Source organism: Macrosteles quadrilineatus, unplaced genomic scaffold (assembly GCF_028750875.1).
Source record: "Macrosteles quadrilineatus isolate MER2022 unplaced genomic scaffold, UCM_ALF_1.0 Scaffold_2__2_contigs__length_208266976, whole genome shotgun sequence".
NCBI lineage: Eukaryota > Metazoa > Arthropoda > Insecta > Hemiptera > Cicadellidae > Macrosteles > Macrosteles quadrilineatus.
The window spans coordinates 116886314-116910653 of NW_026542595.1; the positions used below are offsets into that span (position 1 = coordinate 116886314).

A 24340-nucleotide genomic window follows, 5' to 3' on the forward strand; every position below is an offset into this window, starting at 1 on the left:
GTTCACACATGATACACACAAGAACTTTCGTATTCAGAGTGAGTTTGTTTGCAGTTTCGATAACTGGAGTTAATTGATTGATTACATTATCTTTGAGTTGACTCTTTCGTAAATTGTAACTGTTATTGGTTTTGAACGCCTGTAATACCTTTCAATTGCTCGAATTCGAGCAACAGGTGGACTATAAGAGCATTACCATTACCATTACCTATAAGAGCAGCTTACCAACATTTTATAACCATTCTTCTTACTCCGTGTATTTTCCTATCTTACTATCCGGTGTATGTACTTTATTTACAGAAAATTGTCCAACTACATATTTATTTTCATAACGTATAAAGATGAGTTTATATAACAGTCGATTTTCTAATACATTTTCTTTGATGAGTATAAATTCACGAAACATAAAAAATCAATTGAGGGTGGTACTGGTCACAAAATTTTCAATCAAACTTTTGAAGTTTTTAGACTTGAATCGTTAAAAGATAAATATTATTTATTCCAAGCAAAACAGGAACAGAGTTTCCTTCAAAATGCCATGCATTTCACATGTCGTGGACAATGTAAATGTTGGGGAAATTTACAATAATACCATTACGTGCAAGGTTAAACAACCCAAAACATTTTTTACACCATTCAAACAGAAAATTTTTATTTTCATTTTCTTTTGACAAACTTTTTGAAATTTCCAACTATCTTAAAAAGATAATGAGTTTTCATTAACATCATGGCAAGTGTTAAACAAAGGAAAATTTGACGAGGAATCTAAATAGTTCTAGAAAACTAGGACAAGAATAAATGTAACATATCAATTTCATCAACATTTTGTCAGATCAAGCCTCACGTCCATGAATGCCTAAGCATCAAGAGCTCTGGGCGCCAGAGATGACTCTGTCCAAGACTTAATCTTATTTATGACTCCGGACATGACAAAAACCGCTGCACCATTAGCCAAAGCTGAATTGCCCAGGATTTACGACCTCGGCTTCGTCCGGACCTCTTAGGAACATGGACCGATATCTGTCACCTTCGGATCATCCTGGGTTTTGACATGCAGCTACACGGAGCTTCGTGTAGATGTTAAAATAGGTATTGATAATCGTGTCATGATTCTATTTGGTGGTTAAAATACACCGTTAGGCTCATTTCAGATCCATTTTGGAACATGGTGGTCTAAGACTGGGTAACCGTGCATAAGGGCAAATTTATCTCAACTTTTTATATGAATTTTTTCGAAAATTTCATTACTTGTCAGTTGAATTGTTTTTTGATGGAAAAACGCCATTAAATTACAGTAAAAAATGTATATAGATTGAACATTAGGAAGAGAAGTAAATACAACGGTGGTTGTATTTACAACAAATCGCCAAAGTACTCCCAAGAATATTTGAATCACAGTAAATGCTCATTAATCCTTACCCTATCAATACGGAATTGCTTAATCTGGACATTCATATCATGGCGGTTTTTACGAACTTCTTAGCATCTGTTAACATGCAGGTTTGGTGTGTAGCTTTTTAGGAGGTCATCATCACTGTGTATCTTGATTGCATTCAAGGACAAACTAAATTGATCCATTGATTAACACCTAATTTCAGCTAATAACCTATGAACAGTCAACAAACCATAACGACAGCACAGCGCTGTGTAAGATTAACTAAAGCATCAAGTAAGTAAGCATTCAAAAAATATTGACCCGAACTTGACTCATCAGACTATGGAAACCGGGTTGGGCTGTGTTGCTCGCATTAACGACTCGAACTTCGAGGCATGAGGGTTGGATTCAATTATTCTCGATCCATACAGAAAAATCGACAACTGGTTTTGACCACTTTCCCTTAATAGAGTTCGAATGTCTTAATTTAAAATGCCATTGGTAAAGATAGTCCAGTCAAAATATAAAAATTAATTACCCAACCTCCGAAAAAATCCGAAAGTTTTGAAACTTTGCACACATAGTTCTAGGTACCTAGGGATGATTATATCAAAAGACCCCATAAATATGAGGCGAGCTCTAGCGGCAATTAGTGAAAACGGGGATTTTTTTTGTTTTTGGCTAAAATATCGAGAAACGTTGGTCGCGGTTAAAAGTGGCTTTATACCATACTAGCAGAGTACCCGTCCTTCGTACGGGGTTGGAATATAAGTATAAAATGCTTATTGCAGTTATACTCAAGCTTTGCGATTGCAATGGGTGGAGGACACAGTTTGATAAAATTTGCTTTTTTAAATTTACAGTATTCTATAGTATTACACATCTACCATAGCCATAATGTTCTACCATTTTACCTAAACAATAGAGAAAAATAAATTATCAATTCGCAAAATATCACAAATTATTCATGAAATGAAAAACATATACATAACTGTAAACAATCCTACTTTGACAGTTCTCATTGCGAATCACAGTTTTTTGTTGCTGCTTAGTTCAAATTAGCTGTTTTCATAAATGCAAAAAAATATAGTGCTGCACCCTGTTGGTAAATCTTATAACTTTTTAATGCTTTTCCATATCATAGAACCAACTTTTTTAGTTGAAACAGCTGACTAAATTTGTTAATTCCCTTTAAATATGAATACTCATAAGGTTAACATGGGGAATTACAGAGCCACTGGGGCGGAGCCCGAAAGGATTTTTGAGATAAGAATATGCCTATATGTTAATCGGGAATGTAAGCTATCATCATGCCAAATTTCAGCCCAATCCGTCCAGTGGTTTATGCGTGATTGAACTTCAAACAAACAAACAAACACACAAACTTTCACATTTATAATATTAGTAAGATTAAATACCATTAAAATTCAACAAAAATGACAGTTACACTTTTATTTTATTCCTAATGGTTACCGAGTTATATTGCTTGAAGTTGTGGTGTTCTTTTTTAAACTGTCTGTACTTAAGTTTGCACCATTGTTCGCACCCCGACAGTTTGAGAAAACCCCATATTTTACAGCCCTCTAAGTAAGTCTGTAACCATTAGGAATAAAATAAAAGTGTAAATGGCATTTTTGTTTAAAATTTAATTATCTCTCATTTGATATGTGGCCACTTTTAACTCCGACCAACGGTTATCGAGATTTTAGCCCAAAAAAGGTTTTCGCTAATTGCCGCTTGAGCTCGCCTCATATTTATGGGGAGTTTTGTTATAATCTTCCCTAGGTACCTAGTAATGAGGGTACAACATTTCAAAACTATCGGATTTTTCCGGAGGTTAAACCTTTATTTGACTGGACTAAGACATTAAAAACAGCATTATCACTCTAAACCAGTAGCACTAACGGTGTTAGTTCTAAAACTACATCCATGTGAGTTCACGTTGCAAATCGTTATCACATGGGCGGCTCTGTTTGCATCTGAAGCAGTTATCAGCTTGTAGACCTAAACCATACATTCCCTCCCAGGGGACTGATTAACCCGGGAATCCGATAATTAGGTTGGGATTAGACTTGGGTTGGTTTCAAATTACTCAACAAACACGCCTTCAACACACATATAAATGCACACTGCTTAGTTCTGAAAACAGATATGTTTTTGATCAAACGTAGTTTTACGTTAAAATTTTTGAAAATGCGTTTCAAAATTTCATAGCTAAATGGTGGGTGAAGCTCAATGAGTTTTGCGACACAATGTTCTAAAGCCACATAGGACTATCTTTCGGGAAAATTCATGGCTCACAAAATGAATTACTTAGAAAATGTGTATTCGTTGCAACCAAAGCTTGAGATTTTATATTCTAGCATAAGAGTTCAAAGTTTTTTTTCGATAAAGCTTTTGCTCGGTAAAACTACGTCACTCTAAAAGTCGCAGTTCCAACATGAAATCCGAAGGTCGTTGTTCGTATTGGCATAACTCTTATAATCATATTTTCTATTTAGAGGGTCAAGACAAAATGAGCAAATGGGTATTTAAGATCAATATTTTAGACATTTCTTGAGGTATTAGAGACGTGTTTATGTAGGATCTAACCAAAGTTGTGAAGGAAAATTTCTTAGGTTGTACTTTTTTCATAAAAATCACTCCAACAACAGTTTTTACTCCTTGAAACATAATGTAATAAGTTTCACATTTAGGTTTTGTACTGGGTTGAACTGGGACAACGTCAATCGAATAATTTTGTAGAGACTGGTTTATTGATTAGGAATGTTGAAAGAGATTATGAAAATCATTTCTTATTATCTTGATTTTTAATTTAGGTTACTATGCTCATTATTGTAGTGGGTCTATAACCATAATAATAAAATTTGTTACCAAATGTTACTCCGAAGTTTGACTGAGATCTCAACCGAGATCAATTCACAAAAACATACAAGACACCACTACATGATTGACAAGTAGTTTATTTGTAAAGTAACTTTTCAATGTGACGTTTACGCAAAATACACGTTTCTGGGTTCTGTCTGCGCAGGACAGGACATTAGAGGTGCGGTTTATAAACAAATCCGTCCTCCGTCACTAAGTATCCTGGGGCTTCTGACTGTTTACTTTCGGATCAACCTTGGGTAAAATATTAACTCATTATTTGGTTCACAGTTTACAAGATTGTAGGGAGCGTGTGAACTTTGCTCCATAGAGGTTCCTGGATAAAATATATTGACTCTTTTCTGAAAGTTTTCAAAAGTCATTATTTTTCAATTCGTAGAAGAGCCAGAGCAGACTAAACACGAATGTTGTTTACTTCAAAAGATGACAGAGGATTAAAACCACATTTTTGAAGTTTGAAACTGATAATTTATTAATTTTATAGAGACAAATATTTACTTTTGGTGACCAGTTGCTTAGCGTGTTTGATATTATGACCTATTGACATACCTGACTGCGAAACAAGTTGTAACTATGAAACATAATTTTAAGTGGCCTTCGAAACTATTTTTATCCTTATACATTAATGAGTTCGGTACTTGTAGAGGCGAAATAGTGTATCCATTATAACTCAAACGAGTATAGTCAGGAACATTTTTTAGAGACCCAATGATTACGGATAGCTGGAGCCAGTTTCAAAAAGCTACTGAATTTTCTCAGGAAGAAACCGGGAAACCGTTCACTGTCGGACAAGCTTTATAAACCATTCAGTTAATTCCTATTCCTTCCTTAATACCTTTCAGGATTGAGTCAGTGAACACTCTAATCATCCCCTAACCCATCTATACTTAATGAAATATTTCACCACGACCAACCAAGCAATCCCGGAGATAAGTAGGTCTAAATTGATGCGTTAACCAGACAAATCTACTTGCGCGTGACGTCACGGCCCCAAAATGCTCCCTCGGGGCACATCAGCCGCAAGCGCCGCCAAATGGAAATACCGTGTCGCCCCTTGACCCCTGACCCACATAAAACCCCGGGAGGATATCATCCCCTGAGTTATTGGAGGGAGACACAGGTTTTGGCGGCAAGCCTTTTTGATTGCGTGAGAATTTGTTTAGGGCTTAAAAACAATCTGGGTTACAAGTAGTATACAAATAGAGTATGCTTTGACGATAGGTTGATTGATGATCTCTTGAAATCGAAAAAGTTGGGGTTTTGGTCAGTAAGGTTAGTGGTGTAATGATATCTTAAGGTTGTGGAAAATTTGTATAATCAATTATCAATTGAGTTGGGGACGCCACCTAGGTGCGTATTTCAACCGAAATTTGTGAACGATGAGTGTAGAATGGTGGGAGATTATCTGTGTACATTTTATACTGACTAAGATCAGCTGTTTCATTAGTCAGCACAACCATTTATTTAAAGCCAGGTCAGGGACAGACAGTTCATCGATAGCTGAGTCCAGTGTTTCAAACCATCAAACAGCTACTTTTTACAGGATCGAACCGGCGACCTTTTGATTGCTAGGCGAGCACCGCAACCACTCAGCTACCCAGCCAGTCTAAAATAAATATACTTAGAAAAACTTGACACGTTTATTGTCAAACTTCATTACATGATAAACTACGCATTGAATATATAACGCCCAATACTTTAAAAGCTTATACTTAGCTGGACACGAAATAAAACATATCGTACTATAAAAGGGGAAAAATTACAATGTTCATAATGTCAGTTTATTCCAAGAAAGGCCCTTCTTCTTAAAAAACCCCTTTCTCAATTTGTCAGCTCTGATGGACATTTTATCCAGGTTACTTCTGGAGGTCGAGTTTGTCACTTCCAAGACATCCTTTTGCCAACGCTAAAGCGGCCTCCCCTTGGTCCACTGGAACCACGTGACCAGCGTCTCTCACCACGACTGACATCAGGTTTGACCCTTGCCTCACCCATCCTGCCAGACGACCGTCCACGTACCACTTCTTCCTGGGGTAAGGACAGTTGTCAGTAAAGTTTGCTGATACCAACTTGTACTGAAAAGTTCTACAGAGTTCAAAGTATTTCGAACTCCAAATGCTTTCGAAAACCTTTCTTTCTATACCTAAATCTTACTTCTTATTTGTAGTGTATAGTTTGAATAAAATTTTCAAAATTCAAATATAATTGGACAGACATTATGAAAAAAACAGCATGATTTAGCCATGCTTGAGAAACTTTTCTAAACCGATACAATTGATTTTCAAAAAACTAAAATAACAGTTTTACGTTTTTTAGTACATACTTATACATTTAGTGATTTTAAGGTGGTTTTTTTGTGGGAGTGAGCTGGTCCAGCCAGGACCGTTCAACAAAAGGGTGGTCAAGGACAACTGGGCCCAAGCTTTGACTACTAAGGCCGGTAGTAAAATATAAATAGCAATAATCATGATAAAATATGACATAAAGAGAATAAGGTAAACGCACCAGTAGCTGACAGTATAAGAAACTATACGCACTTAATAATCCGTGGTTTTGAATAAATAGGAACTTAAGAGATATTACGGATTTTATGTGATTCTAAATTTAGTGTAGTTTTCAAATTTGTCATACAAAAAGGGGTTTTTAAATATATTTTATAACATTTTTAAACTTAATTCAACCTTTGTACGTGTTCCAGTGGCTGACAGTGAAAAAAGTGCTTGTACCAGTAGCTGACTGTCAGTTGTCCCAGTAGCTGACACTGGAACTATAAATGTACTAGCTGCTAAACCTAAGGGTTTTATAATTTATAAGACGAATAAAATCTAACTTAATAATTAAATTATAAAATCATGTAAAACGTTATTAAGAAAATTTATTTTACATATTTAAAAATAAAAAATATTTACATTAAAATATATATATATATATTTTATATATATTCTAAAAAATATACATTTTTTAAAGATAATTTGGCTTATTAATTAAAAAATCAAAACCATTTTATAAAAATGCGAGATCACATAAATTATAAATAGCATGCAAATTTCGATGGGTAAAACCAATTTAATATTGTGCAAGTAGCAAATATCCCCTGTCAGCTAGTGGAACTTGTATAGCTTTTGAGTACCAAAGCCTGACATTGATATAATTTTAAATCCAAAACCCCTAACACCCCAATTTTATCATGAAATTGTCAAAAAAGGTATAACTGATAAAAATAATGAGCCTAATCATTAATACTATTTAAGAAATTTAGCGAAATTACAAAAAACCAAACTTACCTTCTTAACAATTTCACGAAGGGGATCGACTAAATGTGATGTGTACAGACAGGGTTGCTTTCAAACCACCACCATTCAGCGAGTATGGGCTGAATTTCGCTGATTTGTTTGTAAACAAATCAAGAATAAACATATGTTCTTCTAACAATGCAATCATGTGTAAATATTTTTAAGAGACCGCATTATAATGTAAAGAAACTCAAACTGTCAGCTTCTGGAGCACTGTCAGCTACTGGTGCATTTACCTTACTGACCTTTTAGCTTTCTGATATTCCGCGTGGTTCAGCTGGTCCAACACACAGTTCAACGATGAGTAAATACACTGGACGTCCAGCTGGCCTGTGTAGAACGCCACCAAGTAGTTCTTGTCCAGCAAATATTTGACATTGGGAATCGCAGACACTATCAACTCCGGCTCAAGAACTTTGGCCACCGTTCCAAAGTAAGATGTCACGTTGTATTTCGTGTTGCCAACTTTCAGCAACTTTCTTGTTTTCTCGTCAGTCACGAAGTGTTTGAAACCCATGGTTATCTCTTCGTCGTAAAGGTAATTAAACATGCTCGGCAACCCTATTTGGCTGAACTCTTCATTCCAAATTTTGTTCTCGTACTCATTAGCTTTCTCGCTGTTTTTCTCTTGTATGTATTTATTTCTGATCCCTTGGTATTTCACGATTCTGTCTCTGCTATCCTCTTCTATGAATCCCGCTTCGTACCAATTCGAAGCGTAGCTGAGACAACTCAAGTCCAAGTAAGGGTTCCCAAGAAGAACGCCTTTCAAGTTTATTTTCACCTTGGAATCGCAATTTCGTTCGTCTATCTCACGTCCTATCGCCGTTTGATAGGTGCCTGCGTAAGAGTCCCCAACCAGGGAAAAGCTGTTCTTCCGTAAATTTGGGAAAAGATGAAAAAATTGTACGAGAGCCGAATACACTTGTTTTGCGATCTCTTTGTTGGTCTTCGCGTAGCAGTTTCTCTCCGTGTAACTAAAACCAGTTCCAACAGGTTGGTCGAGGAAAATAACGTTAAAGTCTTTTGTCCATCTGTTCTTGTTCTCTATCAGTTCCTTAGTGTTGTTTTTCCACCGGAAGGGCCCGACCTCCGCGAAGAGTCCGTAACAAGAACTGGTTCCTGGTCCTCCTGTCAACCAGAGTAAAACCGGAGCGTTTTCCCAGTTGACTTCCGCAGGAAAAAACCAAAAGAAAAGATTGTTCCCGCAATCTTTGTCAACAGTTAAAAATCCAGTGTAGCTTTTCACGCCGTTGATATCAGGACTAACTCTAGACTTTTGTTGAGCTTCTGCGATCTTGCCACTTTCGATCAAAGACGTTAGAATCAGAACCTCGTTCGAAACACATGTCACAACACTCAAGCCTATTGTAAAGGATAAAATTAATAATTTTCTAAACATTGTTCGCACCTTCACTCTTGAACATTGGACCTAACACGGTGGGAGCTACAAGATAGTTCCAAGACGAATGGAATAATTGTCTTCGCTGTTGGCAACTACCTATTTATAATGTTATCAGCTGTTTAAACAGTCTGTTGCAAAGTAATCATTCACACATTGTCATGCGAGCTAACAATTCACCAGAACCCACGAATAATCGTGCCATAACCAATCGATTATTTAGACAAGAACGAAAGTTGAAAATAGATATGAAAGGTGACAAAACATTCTCAATTGTAGATTGGCAAAAATAGTTTAGTACATTCTCCGTATCCTTGTTAGTACTATTATTATTACAAATTGGTTAAGTGCAATTATTTTATTCTAGGGTAGAATGAAATAGTCAAAATGATAATCAATTGTTGATAATCCAAGTATTATTGAAAGATTGAATTAATAATCCAAGTATTATTGAAAGATTGAATTAACCAGAATATAGTAGATTGTACAATACATTCTTCTACGCATTTTACCCAAAATTTAAAAAATTGCTTATTTTTATCTCAATTGAGTTTAGATAGCTAAAGAATGTATAAATTATCCCTTAACAAGTTCCCTATAATTTAGTTTTTTAAACTTTCAACTTTAGTGATTACCACTGTATTAAAAATTACACGATGTTTCTCGTGCCTCCTTTACTACTAAATCTCTTACAAGAAGTCCGGTTCTTTCTAAAAAAAACTAACCCTTCAACCACAAAGACCGAATTCGCCGACACCCACTTTGTAGTAATGTCCAAACCCCGTACGAATTGAGACCCTTAAAAGGGATAGTGCAACCCTTTGCAAACACTGAAATAGTAAAAAATAATTTACCCCAGATATTACGTGTCTACTTCCCTCTTCCTGGCCTAAGTGGTTATAAAGACTCTGAAGGGTCGGGTGTCACCTAGTGTAATTCAGGGACTTCCGACAGGGGAGGGGGAGGTGGCGCCAATGGTGCGCTAAATCGCGGGAGATTTGTCAAAGTCGGGTCAAACTGGCGGGAAAGTCGTGCTCTTGACGTTTAGGGACTTAATTATATTCTGATTGTTAACGTCTTTGTCAAATTTTTGTTTTTTTTTTAGGTGACAGTCCAATCCTTGTTATTGATACCATCCAACGTTGACAGTAATATTAATCGAATGGCAAATGATGTCAGCATAATTCGGTGTCCAGGATGGAATTAGTAATTTACAGATACAAATCCACTTTTAGACCCTTTAAACAGGGCCGGATTTAGCATTTTGGCGCCCCTAGGCCCAAATAATTTTCCGCCCCTAGTCTGGCCACAGTTATCACGCACATAGGCCTAAGTTAATTGCTTGAATACCACTCCTGGTCGGAATTATATCATTGCAAGTTTTTTTTGAAGAATTGACTCGTTTTCCTTAATAAAGTGCAGTCTTAAACACTTTTAGCAATTTTATGCTTTTAGTAAATGCTCACGTTTGTGGGACTGAAACAATACAACTCAACCCACCGAGCATTCCTGCAAAAAACATGGCCATTGATTCCAATTTCAGGCCCAAAAACATGAACTCCATACAGTACGTGATACCATAGATTAAACATACTCCTTTAGTAGATTTGTCATCATTATGGACTAGCTCATTATAACAATTCTTGTTATTTAAACTTAGTTTATCCTAAATAAAACGATGTAATCATAAACAATAGGTCGTCTCCTGGTTATATTACAAGAAATTAAAACACACATCATAGAACTAACCCTAAAATTATAGAAACAAAAGTATGTCAAAACTAACGTTCAGTGTCACCAACGTGAACTAGACATGAAAATAATGAATCAACAATGTGATAGCTAGTCGACTTGAGTTATATTTAATCTATGGTGGTACTGCATCTAGGTTATATTTCCAAAGCAAAACAGAGCAATATTCCGGCTATCAAACCTGCGCGGCTCGAAACGGCCCAGGGTTCTTTTGTTTCTGGTATTACTATAACCATATCGATCCTTAGGTCTGAGGAGAAAATTACAGCATTAATGGTGCTTTGGAAGGTATTTAATTTGTCGAAAACCTGTTGTAAACTGAGATTAATATTTTTTCGTTAATTTTAAAGATAAATTGATCATTTTTTTATATATTCAACACAACGTATTATATATTTTAACTGGATCCTGCAGATTGTTGTAAACTAATCAAAAGATTAGTCAATAACTTTTGTTTTGTGTGTTTGGTGGTAACAGTGTCTAGCACGCATGCTACCATAATCACTCCGATCAGTAGCACCGAGCCAACATAGTGGCAATACGATGCGTACCACTCGGGCGCTCGACAATATCCCTACAGCCTACTCCCGTACCAATGTTCGTTACCAATGTTGTAACGAAATTGATGCGTAATTCTGAAAAATAGTTTAAATCTTCTAACAATTATTTCTTCCTATAAACTTCAGAATCAGAATGCTTTATTAGCCAGAGTTTTTTCTATCAACTATGACTATTTATTTTTATTTTTTAATATTTTAAAAATATGTCTTCCTCTCGGCCTTGCGCCCTCTGGGAGCTTGCGCCCATAGGCCCGGGCCTACCGGGCCTATTGGGAAATCCGGCCCTGCCTTTAAATCACTATACCTCTTGTGTAGTAGTTTGATCATGTAGACTATTTAAAATCCTACTTGGATGATATAGTTGCTAATGGTAGTTATTTATTTAAAACTGGAATAGGAATTATTTATGTCAATACAATTGTTTTAGGTTTAAATTAAGATAAAATCAATTAAATAGTATTTGCACCGATATATGGTTTATGTTCGGTTTTCCGTTTGTATTTTCGTTTGATATTTAAATATTTAGCATTTTAATAATTGTATAACTGAACCAAATTTCGTATTTGTGATTTTTTTTGCTACAATTTGCTGAAGTTTATTTTTTTCACAGGCTTCGCTACAATATTGAATGCTTGCCGTTCTTCTGTTGCGATTATGATAACGAATCCTTTTGAAATTGACTAAAATGACTATGAATTTTTTAATCTCGGTCTAGGGATGATACGTCCAAGATATGATACAATATATTCGTCCAACGTTAATATCAAAGGACTAAAATTACTATCATAATAAAATAACAATTTTGGTCCATAGTTTTTCATAGTTAAAAATACATTCTTTGCAAAGAAAAAATCAAATTTTAATATATATCGTACTTCGGTTATCACAGGTGTTAAATCATTTAACGATTTCTATCCTTATTTCCAATAACTCTTGACAGTAGTTCAGATATTTATTAGCAAAATAAAAAAATCCACTCTGATAATTTAAAACGTAATGGAGGTTTTAGATCTTTGGTCGATTCCGCTTACCTACTGAGTATACGGCGAATGAAACAAATTATTCTACATTCGAAAACGTTGTTCGTCACAGGAATATTTTGTAAAACGAAAAATACATACTACATCAAGTTCACAACTCTAATAGGCTCAAATTGCAGAAATGTGAAGCGTGAAATACCAGCTGTCAAAATGTCTTTCGGTTAGAAATTGGCCTGAGAGAACTTGCAGTTTCCCCTAATGAGTTAATTGGTAGATCGAGTGTCTTGCCCCCGAGGTGTCACAGAGGCGACTGACCATGACTGACCAAGGGTTTGTTTACTCATCCTGGACGTTCCGCTAGACTTGGGAACGCGGAACGCGGAACGTGGACCACCCTGGAACTGTGGATTTGAGGGGATTTGGAGCGTCATGAGCTGAAACTTTGTGTATTTTACCGTAAAAGTTATTTGAATCCGGTGTGCGGCTTCGAAAAAAAACGCATTTGTGTTGCTTGATAATGACGGGTTCGATTCCCGACACATCCACAACACAATTTGGACCGCTTACCCTAAAAGCGTTTAGGTACTTCCTAATGCAATTCCTCCCGTAAAGATTCCACCGGCATAGACAAGAAGAAAAGACTACTATGGACCGAAAATATTGCAGGACTAAGACACTTCTTCCAAAGAATGTGCATATGGACAACTCCCAATTTTATATGAGTTGTGCATTATGGGAAATGTCTGGATCACTGGATCTCTTGTGAACGTGACGTGCCAAACCCGATGAACCCACTGAGGCTGCTCTTTTCTGAGATCCAGTTCTCTTTTTCCTTGGTGGGAGCTTTCATAAGAGATGTGAGTAGTAAGAAATGAACGTTGTGTAATGTGTATTACAGTTTAGCAAATTGGCTCTCTGGTGAGATTAGGGTTTCATGGTTTTAGTTTGTTTTCATGGGATGAGATTAGGGTTTTATGATGAAATGTCAGTGACGGTTTATGGTATTTAGTTGGTTGGGTTTTGTCGTTGTTAATTTTAATTCAATTGATAAAAAAATAGAACTAACATACTACAATTGCTACTGCTTCATGCAATATTTATTTAACTTTATCTAAAATAAACGTGTAATCTTGCATCAACTGCATTAGAAAAAACTACCCTTACTGAATCCCCCACCATACGACTATATTTAACGTAATTAGGAGCGTGTTAATGTAGCAGCTAGGGGACAGGTATGCAGAGCGGATGAATTATAAGGGTGTTTCCTGGTTTAGTCTTGCAGCGCCCGGGCGCCGGCGTTGTGCGACGGTGGCGCGTCAGCGGCGCCAACGCCAATTACGCGTGAAGAAGAAGAAGTACGAGGCTTGTAGATGCTACGTGACCCCTGAGTATATCACGTGACTACAGCGATACAATTACAAACGAGCTGGAGACGAGATAATTAAGAGCAGTGGTTTTGGATATTGTTAGTTTTAGCAATGAATATAAACCCTCTGCATACAAAAAGGGGGTTTTCTACTTTGCAAGGGGTGGGGTGATTAAATTGCCCGCACAAAAATATAAAGGTTGCCAATAGTTTGATCCTGAAAATGATCTGTTCCAGCTGCTCTATATAATCATTGGCTAAATAAACAGCTGATCTTAGTCAGTATCAAAGCTACACAGATCCTCTCACTCCATCATAAAATATTATACACCTATCGTATTCAGCTAAAATAGACACCTTAGAGTATTTTAATTGCCACAGAATAATTGGAAGCACGAATTATTTGAACCATTGATCTAATTGTTAACGATATGTTCCAAAACACAATTTAATTGAATATTTTTAGAACCACCCTCAATAAGAATGGATAAAATCAAATAAACAGTGAGTTTAGATTGGGTCGGTGACAGACAACGATTTGGCGACCTCCTGCAGGGTGATTGATGGCACGATTACGTGGGTTTCATTCAGAAAACACACAAAAACACACTAACTCGTACATGTACTTGATTACATATGTATGCAATATTATCAAAATGGCTACACTCAGTAAATCTTTTTTTTATTTCTTGTTAGCTCATTAATCTTGAATGAGGTTTTCCTGTACTCCATTTTTCTCCTTTCTTGATTTCAGAGGGTGCCTTATTGACTTTGGACACAGCCTCCACTTTGTATAATGAATTGGTTATCTGTTGTATATGACCTAGTCTCAGATATTTTTCTCAGAGAGAACATGCTGTTATTTAATGTACATTAAGTGCGTCAATATTGAAGTTATGTTTTTCGATATTATTAGCACAATCACATATGGATTTTGTAAATTAACACAGAATTAACCTTACTTTTGATTGAATCAGCAATCTGGAGGCAAGCACTATAACAACTCAGTTACCCAGACAACCATCCATAAAACCCCTTGGTTCATCAACAATACTCAAATTAACCACAGGGGGCGAGAAGCTGGTAGACTGCTGGCCTTCAGTCCCCAAGGTCCTGAGTTCAAATCCCGCCAATCACCAATAAATTCAATCAAAGTGATAAATCTACGACCCTCAATTCTTAGCCTGAAGTATGTAAAACTGTTTCCGGCTAGAATATAGCATAGAATGTGAAGATGGTACACAATTTTTTTAGTAAATACAACTTTAACCTTGTGAATAAATAAATTAAATTACAAATTTTACGCTAAACAATTTGACCTCTTCTTCACAGTGAGGTGGGTGGGTGGTGATTTGTTTACTGTCCCGGTGCCGGACCCCTGTAGAGAGGATACGTGAGAGGTGGCTGCAGGGTGGTGTGATAGGTATATAACTCTTCCCAACCTCTGTCACAGGGAGTCATGGACCTACTGGTGACCTGTAGTTGTCTGGCGTTGCTGGTGTCGTTAACACCAGGTGAGTATGGATATGGTCCTTCTCGGCAGTTAGTAATATAGCTTTTATTTGCTACTTTGCAATATTCTCTTAAAGATTTAACCCTTTTCATGTTTCACGGAAACTGTCACCTCCTCTGGTGTATCCTCTTAAATAAAACATTAAGGATGAATAGAGAAACACACAAGTCGATAAATTTAACAAACTTAGACGTAAATGTTTATTGTTTATTTGATTTATGTTTATTCATTTATTTTTATGTTAATTAGATTAGAGTGAGGTTGACATGCTCAATTTTAAGGGCACCGAGCATGTACTTGAGAAGATCTAGAAACAAATGGAGATCTGCTCAAGAATTGGAGCAGGCATTCGACATATATATTGAACGAATCCTAATTTTTAGAACATTTGTAAATTTAGATTTATTGATCTTGTAAGTTAATTATTACTGAAAATAAAGCATTGTTCATTTTTCTGCAAAAAAAATGTTTATTCATATCTATTTGTTGACAAATGTTATGCATTCGATCTGAAATTGATTGATAATTGATAATTGAAATGTAATTTATGAAGATTCGTACAAGCAATACATCTGAAAATGCGGCAGTGACGAATCAAGTACTGTATTTTGAAAGTATTTAGTTGAAGATCAATAGCTATGATTGCTTGCTATGTATACATTGAAATGTTAGTCGGTCTAAAATAAGTTTGGAAAATGTTTGAATTTAAATTTAATTGATCTTTTTGCAGTTTTAACAATTACTATTTATATAAATGATTGTGTACTTAAATCTGACAAAAGGAACAATGACTGAGCACTGTAATAGATTGAACCATTGACTTTGGATGTTGCAAGTACGTCTCTTCACATCCTGTTGTAAAATAATCAGTGACACCTCATTTGCTGTAGGTGTTTTAAGTGGTTAAATTGAGTACACTGATGTAGAGTTATATTTTCTTCTAATTTTAGGGGAAATTTTTCAGTGTGTGTTTACGTTTTAGGAGTCTTGCTAAATAATATATTAACTTGTGAAAATCCATACATTATAATATAAACAATTATTTGTTAATGTCTGTAACTTAAAAAAATCACTACAAAGGATATATTATAATGGAGACATTTAAAAGCAGGACAATACACATAAAGCAAATGTATGCTAATTACAAAGAATTTTAAAAACTCCCAAAATTGGCTACCTACACTGAAACTGTTGTAAATAATTAAGAAGTTAAACATAAAATTACAAGTTGGAATTTATTATCTCTCTGAAACTATTACAAACAACGTCTTATTATTTTTTGTGATATAACCCAGTTTCAAGAACAGTTTTAATCAATTACCTTTTTGGTTTTTGTTGCCTTGAAGTTCTTGTAGTTTTTGATACCTGATGCGCATTTCGCCACAGGTTGTGGCATCTTCAGAGTTCACTATCCTACACTTACATTCTACTATACTGTATATACAGTTTATATACACAATAGTCACTGTACCGGTTCACATCGTAGCGTTTGCACTCGCGGCGCGGCGGGCGTGTGTTGCGAGCGTGGGGAGTTTGCTTGTGCCAGGACCGTTGTTTTGTTAGAAGTCTTATTCTTGTTCTTTGGATAGACAGATCCTGAGAATAGTCATTAGCTTTTTGATAATTCAAAACTGGACCCAGCTGTCATTCTAGTAGACTGTAGCTGTAGACTTCTTATCAATGAATGCATTAAAATTTGATTAGGGGTAATATAAAATAAAATTCAAGGGCATTTGAAAATAAAACTTGTTAACAAGAGTGACTCCCTATTGAGGGTCTTGTTATTGAGGTTGTTAAGTTTCTACTATACACTGCATGTGGAAAAGGCTCCTCCATTCAATAGCTCTTAGTTTGTAATCCTTTTCTCTGGGTTTATCAGGAGTGGAGCCGTACACAGAGATGTACATTGACGGAACAGCGTCCGTGGATGGACAGCAGTCCCAGAACCCATACCTGTGGTTCGGTCCCCGTCTGGGGAGACGCAAGAGGAATATGGGCGACTCTCAGGGTGCTGTTCTGGAGGATTCTCTCATCAGTGTCCTAGAAGACACACCCTGGGCTCTTGTGCCTCTGAGAAGTATAATTATTTTATTTCATGTTTGAAGCTTTTTTTAAGTTAGTTAATATAAGAACTCTAATCATCAATTGCCAATTATCTAAATCACCTCAAGGAGAAAAAATAAACAAATTCGCCATGGAAATTAAGTTCAGTGCAGTTTTTTGAAGTTTGCGGTAATCCTTTACTTAAATAATTTCGGCAAGTCTAATGATCGGCAGATTATGAGTCATTTACCTAGTAACATTGTCTTGTATACTTTTTTTTTAACTTACTTCATTTGAACATTGGTAGCTGGACCCTGATTTTTGGTTAGCTGGACGAAATCCGGCTCAGATTGAGAAACACCCTAATCGGAGGAAACCTGCAAATAAGGTTAAATTAATTTACTGTCACTTGTCTGATTGAATTTTAATTGGACAACATTCACCTAAGATGGATACAATTCTATGTTTTCCAAATATAAATAACCATTGAAAACTGAAGGACACAATACAATACTACACAATAGGTTTGGTTACTAGGACAGAATTTTTACATTTTTGTTGTAAAGTAACATCTGACTGATTAGAAAGAAGCCATTGACTTTTTGATGGTTCGAAATTGGACCCAGCTGTCCTTGATGATCAGGCTTTCAAATAAACTCGCCTAACAATCAAAAGGTGTCTGGATTGATCATGAGATAAGTCAGTATCTTTTTGATGGCTCGAAACTGGACCCAGCTGTCCCTGATCATTGGGCTTTTAATTATTGATACTGGATAGGTACAACTGATCTTAATGAGTAACAAAGGTACACAGATCATCTCACTCCATTCTACACTCATACTTCACTCATTTTTGGGTCGCAATCCTTCACCTAGGTGGCATTCCCATCTTGTTTGAAGAAAAACGTCACACTTTCTTTTCATTTTTTCTCCACAATCTTTGTTGTAGGTCTTCACGGGTCACAGAGCGCTTCGTCACTCCGGGAAGTTGAAGAAGTTCCAGACAACTCCAAAGCTCCTCCGTTTGCTCCAAGGCTGGGTCGGCGTCGTAAACTCCTCCCGTTCTCCCCTCGCCTCGGCCGTGAGATGGAACCTGTCGAGAGGTTTGAACGGAGTACTGACAAACACTGAGCGACTGTGAAATAGTGCAACCAATAAACTTTGTTAAGTAACCTACTTTGATTTTCATTGTGAGTTTTTTATTTTCAACTTTCCCAGTGATCCTGATAAAAAACACGAGGGAGTATATTTCAAAGAATTACGGGGGTTTAAAAAGTATAAAAATGAATGTGGTATGTTTATGTATTCCTCTCAGGATACGAAATAGCTTGTATGTAACTAAAGGAACTTGTTTTGGTAGACAATGTAGATAATTGTAAATCACACGGGTGATCTTCATAATATCTATTTCAGATACTTCAGTTTTCTCACAGGGAATATACTATCCAAAGCAAGTTATTATAAATACCAGTGCCAGATTTACCACTGGCCAAGGAGGGTTGCAACCTTTTGAAAAAAAAAATTTTTCTAGATTAAAATTGAATTTTTATGTTCAACTATTAATGATGGCGCCCCCGTAGTTGCGGGAGTTGTTCACGATTTTGTGGGAATCACGAGTGGCGATGATGATATGCCTGTGAGCACGGGAGGTGTTCATGATTTTATATTATTCGCAGGTGTTAACGATTTCACCATACTCACTGGTACAGTTTCTGAATCGTATTACGGTACTTTCTGAATGTCCAAAACCCATAGCTGAGTTTTTAAGATAGTGCTACTATGGTTTTGAGAATTGTATCATCAACTAAGTATTGTACTACTCAATCCTTCCTTTTCCTCTCTTTAGCCTATTTTATAATCTTCTATACTACAGTATGTTCTGTTTTTATATAACATTCAAGCATCTTAAAAAAATTTTTAGTTATCAATTACCAAGATAAGTGTTAATACAACACAATGACATATTTAGAGCATAAGTTAAAGGTGGGATGATCGATGTTTTTGAGAAAAGACGTTTAAAACTTCTGAAGAATTTGACATTAGGAATCTTCAAGAGTTTATCACCTTTAAATAACTAAAAAATAAAAATTATAAACATTTTCAATATAACTTGATCCCTTGAACTACTTTTATCAAAGTCATAAAGGTTTCTATGTTCTTTAAAGTTTACAAAATATTTTTTTCTTGGTTTAGAACTGCTAAATAGACTGCCTTCCAAAAATATCTAAAAGATGGTTCACTTGGTTTTGCCGCATAATATGTGTAAATCTCTATTATGACTTTGTAAATTTATCATATGAAATTAGATTTGACATAAAAGTGGAAGAAATGTGAAGAGGTTTTATCTGATTTAGTTCTACCAAAGGCTCTGGTTAAATTTTTAGAAGTAATCTCAATAACTATAGAAAAGAAAGGTGAGGTTTAAGACCTTAAAGCACAGTAAATTTGTATTTCAAATATTGCAGCAGTGTTTGATTCAAGACACAAAAGAGCAAAAATTAAAAAAAAAAAATTTGGAGGATAAGCACAATATTTTGAATCCAATCATCCATTCATGATTCATTGGATGGTTCAATTATTGATTAGCTCTACCAATGATAGTAAAATTCATTAACAAAACTTTTATCAATCCTCAATTTTATGATAAACAACAGTTTAATGTAAATCAATTTTGAGAATGAAGTGCCAAATACATTTCTACCGCCTTTCAGTAAAACTTGTAGCTTTCAAATTAATTTAAACCCTATTAAAAACCCCTAAAATTCTTCAAACCCTTTTAAATTATAACCCCTAAAATTCTTCAAACCCTTTTAAATTATAACCCCTACAATTCTTCAAACCCTTTTAAATTATTCATTTGGTTATGTAATAAAATTATAACATTTATATTTTTGGAATTACTAAGACCAAACGGATATAAACAACATCTGTTTGACAGTTTGATTGGGTGTTATACCGATTAGATGGTAATTTGTTTACGTTAAGTCTAATTTAATTAAGGACGTCTGTAGGGTATTTAAGGACATTTGCCGCTGAACATCGTCTGTTCAAGAATGGTGTCCCTGGTCGTAAGGTGCTCTACTTTGTTCGCAATAACTGTTTATATTTCAGGTGACGTTACTTATAATTTTTTTTAAATTACGATAACTTTTTCTTTTTAACTCATGATTACCTATTCAATGGAATGATTGATCAAAAACTGGTTTATGCTTTGAGACATTAAATACTTGCTTTTAAGTAATCCAACGAACAAAATCAAGTGTGTCTTGTCATTACTTTTTCTTGTATTTGAACTATTAGCAGTGAATTTAGAAATCATATCTATATAATTAATACGCTACATGAAACTTTGTCGGTTGAACCCCTCCACCATTTCTTAACCGATTTTATCCATTGACGTCTCATTGGAAAGAGCGTGTCGCGTAGATTTGCAAACTGGCCTTACATTTTTGAAAAAGTCCCTTGGGCACTGCCCCAGTGGATTTGAAAGTTCACATGTTATGCTTATGAAGAACATAGTTGTTTACATTTTGATCAGCTGTATAATTTAATTGCTGTTATTTATTTTTCAATTCATTGAAACGCATTGTACATTCATTTACTATTTCAGTTTGTGTAAACATAACCTCCTAGACGGATCGCGTTAGTATGGTTGTATCTTAAATTTGTGTATTTATCGTTGTTTTGTGTCCCTATGACAGATCGTGTTAGCATGATTGTAACTTAAATTTGTGCATTTATCGTTGTTTTGTGTAGCTATAATTTGTTTATTTGTTTTTTTTTCTTTTAAATGCCTCCGACGTGACGACAACGAACCATAGACAGGAGGCATAATCGTGATAACGACCGCAGCTACAGAAAAGTGGCGCGTATAGGTAGTCAGCACCTGACCCTGGACAATCTCAACTATTAGGTTACAAATGCGCCCTAACACTACCCCAAAACAACTTTTCTTTCTCAATTGGTCCTCTTTCAATGGCCTGTGTTGTCTGTACAGCGAGGCATTTTGAGAAGAAGAAAACCGGCCGGAATGTTTTAGGTTTATCAATAACGAATATAAACTTGGTCTGAGTTACACACCGGTAATCTTTAAATCAACTCTTTTAAACTCATTGTAAATATGACTGTTATTCGTTTTGAAATAACTCCTGTAATACTTTGCAATTGCTCGAATTCGAGCAACATGTACACTAGTTCTCAATTAAATTTCGATTGATGTTCTATGGAGTGAGATATTGAATATGACTGTAAAATCTCAAACGGGACTGTTTTATTACAACTTCCATCTCTCAGCTAAATATTTGTTTGTTTTTAACGTTAAGATACCATGTTATACATAATACTGCTATTATGATATTATTTTGATTTTGTTTTTTTTTCAGTATTTATCAATGGAAAATTAATTTAACATCCCAAATTGTACCAGAATATAGTACAGTGCATCAGTATCCTTGCAGAAGTTGTGTGTAGGATAAAAATTTATTTTTCTGTGGAGAAATGTTTTCAAAAAATCAAAACATCTCAATTCATCTAATGTTTCTTAATTTCTTACACTTAATTAGACAATTTTTTTCCATAAAATATATTAGATATTTAGTTTAAAATTTTTTAACAAGGTCAAAATTTGAATTAGTTGGCTCACTCTTTAATTTTGGGGGAATTGATTTTAAAATCTTTATCGCTGCATATGATAGTTCTCCTTCATTATCCACTTAAACTGTATTCGTCTAAATATTTTCATGTTTGTTTCTGGTATATGAATGATTCTCTTGCTAACTCATCATGTTCTTAGTTAAGCTTGACCCTTACTGTTTCTTTCTTTATGTAAAAAAAAAGAATTTTCTTTAGGTTTATGCCTAATCTCCCTCTTTTCACACAAAGACCATGTGTAATGTGGGATTGTATGTGCATAATAAATCGACTTTAAAATGGTTAAATTACACACAGTAGACAAACTTTTAAAGGGATTGTTGAAATTTTTTTACAGGAGGAGAATCTTACGATGCTTCGGTTGGGAAATTAAAGAAACAAGATAATACACAACATGACTTGTCCGTGTACTTCAGGCCAATGTTGGGCAAACGGGCGAAATACTTCGTTCCCCGACTGGGGAAACGAGAAGAAGAAGATTCCCCTTATTTACTTTTGGATGCAGACAGAGGATTGGTTGCAGGTAAACGATGTTGGCAATTTTGATGTTCGATAGAATACAGTATTGACTTCAACCAAAGCACAAAAAAAATTGTCAATAGCAGGGAAATTGTAGATCTATTAATTCAAAATTTTGGGCAAAAGTTCTTATACTCAATGCAGACTCTTTGTCTTTGAAAACCTTTTCCCAAAAGACAACGTAGTATTTTTTTGCTCTTAAACTCATAACTTCTTTAGTTGAAAATGATGTCAGAGACATTGAAATATTCTAATATTTTGTCTATAGCGTAAAGTGTTCTGTTTCCCATTCAGATAAGCCTGCTTTCCTAAAAAAAAATCATAATCTTAAGCCCTTGTGCTCTACGTAGGCATTCCTTCGTTATTTTGGGACTAGAGAATCCTATTAGACAACGCTAGATTTCAAATAAGACTCTTTATACGTGATTCATATGTACAAAAATCACAATGTACGTTGGAAAGAGAATAGAGAACTGTTGAATAGAGTCAATGAAAGTCTTCAGTAAATCAAGTCTATCCAAAGTGTACTTAATTGTAAAACTCAATACAAGATTTCATGAAACTATTTTGTCTTGTATATACAACGTATTTTGAAGCAACAAAAATCTTCCCGCTGCTTCTATACTTCAACATCCATATCTTGAATGCACCTGTGTGCAGCAAAACTCATACAAATTATCACCTAAGACATTTATTTTCCAGGAGCAAAGCCGCAAGAAGCTGACGACTCAAGAGACATCTCAGAGGTTCAGAACCCTCTCATTTTCCGATGGTACGACACTCAAGGGCGAAGGTCCTTCTTCACTCCTCGGCTTGGCAAGAGAACAGGCTTCTACACGCCTCGCTTAGGCAAGCGGCTTCAAGAGACGCAGTCAGCAAGTCCATTCTCTCCTCGACTCGGGAAACGAGACTTTGAAGGCGATTATCCTTTGTTGTGGGATTCGGAAGGTAGTTCAATAGAGTGAAAAATATAAATATAATCACGACTAAAACATTTGAATGTAATTGTTGCCACTGCTGTTTTATGCTACAGAAATTTACCTAATCTTTTGGGTGCGTTTGGTTATTTTGTCGCCTCGGGGAGTTACACGTCCCTGATAGCCTAGCCGAGCTGGGTTACTCCGGGGGTTTAATTTGGTCGAGTTCCCCGCTTCTGTGTCCTAACATCGTTTTCCTGGCTCAGGCGACAATGTTTTGCCTCTTGGCCTTATTCGTGCCTCATCATCGCCAGGAAACGAGTGACTGAGTGAAGAAAAGATATTTTTGAGATAGCTTCTTACGAAACTCCGTATACAAACTCCTCGACGGAATGTTTGTTATTTATTTATTTGATTACCATACGCCCATGCTCCACAGATCGAGCAGTGTTAGTTTGAAAGCGTCTTTATTCCCTAAAATGATAAAAATTTTTTGGGGTGAGTGGATTAGTTCAAAGCCCTGTGAGAGAGTAGGAATATAGAAAGGTGCAGACAACACACACAGAGTAGGGTGGACAAGGATTGTTAACAGAAAGAGTAAGATACTTTGGATTATGGACAAAAGTTATTGACGGATTCAATTTGCCACAAATTAAGCTGGTTTTAATTGTGTCATCTGTGCTTTGAGTAACAGTTGAGTTTTGTTAATGAAAGAGGCCAAATATAAAGTTTAATGTGTGACCTAGTTGTCTGCTGTCAACCGCATAAAACTTTTGGGCAAGTTAGTTGTATTCTTTTATGATTTTCTGTAACCCTAACATTTTTTGTAAAAAAATATTCAGTAGGAATTTGAAGGCACAAATCATCTCAAAGCTAGATGCAAAATTGTTTGCAGATAGTCAGGAATACGGCTTCCCAAGAGAGAGAAGAAGAGAAAAAGAAGACAAACCATGGAAAGTGATTGGAATGTTCAACCCGAGGCTTGGAAGGTCTGTCCCAAGAGAAATTTCTGATTATGACACTCAAAATGATTTGAAAAACAATGTTTCTTATGATGGTGATATAGATTAAATGATAAAATTTTA

The 24340-nt window shown here is 35.6% G+C and overlaps 3 protein-coding genes across 4 annotated transcripts; 2 read left to right on the plus strand and 1 right to left on the minus strand.

The window, feature by feature from the left end:
* Positions 1-6020: 6020 nt before the first annotated feature.
* On the minus strand, positions 6021-9013 carry LOC128986170 (venom serine carboxypeptidase-like). The gene is made up of 2 exons (XM_054406354.1): positions 7800-9013; positions 6021-6289 (listed from the first exon to the last, which is right to left on the minus strand). Exons 1-2 carry the CDS (start codon positions 8954-8956, stop codon positions 6118-6120), a joined length of 1329 nt encoding a protein of 442 aa, XP_054262329.1. The 5' UTR covers positions 8957-9013; the 3' UTR covers positions 6021-6117.
* Positions 6196-18345, plus strand: LOC128988060 (PBAN-type neuropeptides-like). Its single transcript, XM_054409244.1, has 4 exons — positions 6196-6294; positions 14947-15128; positions 17007-17204; positions 18119-18345. The coding sequence occupies exons 2-4, from the start codon at positions 15074-15076 to the stop codon at positions 18298-18300; spliced, it is 435 nt and encodes a 144-aa protein (XP_054265219.1). The 5' UTR covers positions 6196-6294; positions 14947-15073; the 3' UTR covers positions 18301-18345.
* Positions 18346-20218: 1873 nt separating this feature from the next.
* LOC128987494 (uncharacterized) lies at positions 20219-24329 on the plus strand. 2 transcript variants are annotated; one of them, XM_054408368.1, is made up of 4 exons: positions 20219-20280; positions 22157-22342; positions 23041-23286; positions 24133-24329. In XM_054408368.1, the coding sequence occupies exons 1-4, from the start codon at positions 20223-20225 to the stop codon at positions 24324-24326; spliced, it is 684 nt and encodes a 227-aa protein (XP_054264343.1). In that variant the 5' UTR covers positions 20219-20222; the 3' UTR covers positions 24327-24329. The 2 variants fall into 2 exon arrangements, with proteins under 2 accessions (XP_054264343.1, XP_054264344.1); XM_054408369.1 differs by having other exon boundaries at positions 24151-24329.
* Positions 24330-24340: the final 11 nt, after the last annotated feature.

Excerpts from the sequence above, each read along its gene's own strand:
- LOC128988060 (XM_054409244.1), top strand. The coding sequence starts at position 15,074 with ATGGACCTACTGGTGACCTGTAGTTGTCTGGCGTTGCTGGTGTCGTTA. Across the intron at positions 15,129-17,006 it reads GCTGGTGTCGTTAACACCAG|GAGTGGAGCCGTACACAGAG; the intron begins GTGAGTATGGAT and ends TGGGTTTATCAG. Across the intron at positions 17,205-18,118 it reads GGCTCTTGTGCCTCTGAGAA|GTCTTCACGGGTCACAGAGC; the intron begins GTATAATTATTT and ends TCTTTGTTGTAG.
- LOC128986170 (XM_054406354.1), bottom strand. The coding sequence starts at position 8,956 with ATGTTTAGAAAATTATTAATTTTATCCTTTACAATAGGCTTGAGTGTT. Across the intron at positions 6,290-7,799 it reads GAATATCAGAAAGCTAAAAG|GAAGAAGTGGTACGTGGACG; the intron begins GTCAGTAAGGTA and ends TCCTTACCCCAG.
- LOC128987494 (XM_054408368.1), top strand. The coding sequence starts at position 20,223 with ATGGTGTCCCTGGTCGTAAGGTGCTCTACTTTGTTCGCAATAACTGTT. Across the intron at positions 20,281-22,156 it reads AATAACTGTTTATATTTCAG|GAGGAGAATCTTACGATGCT; the intron begins GTGACGTTACTT and ends ATTTTTTTACAG. Across the intron at positions 23,287-24,132 it reads TTTGTTGTGGGATTCGGAAG|ATGCAAAATTGTTTGCAGAT; the intron begins GTAGTTCAATAG and ends TCTCAAAGCTAG.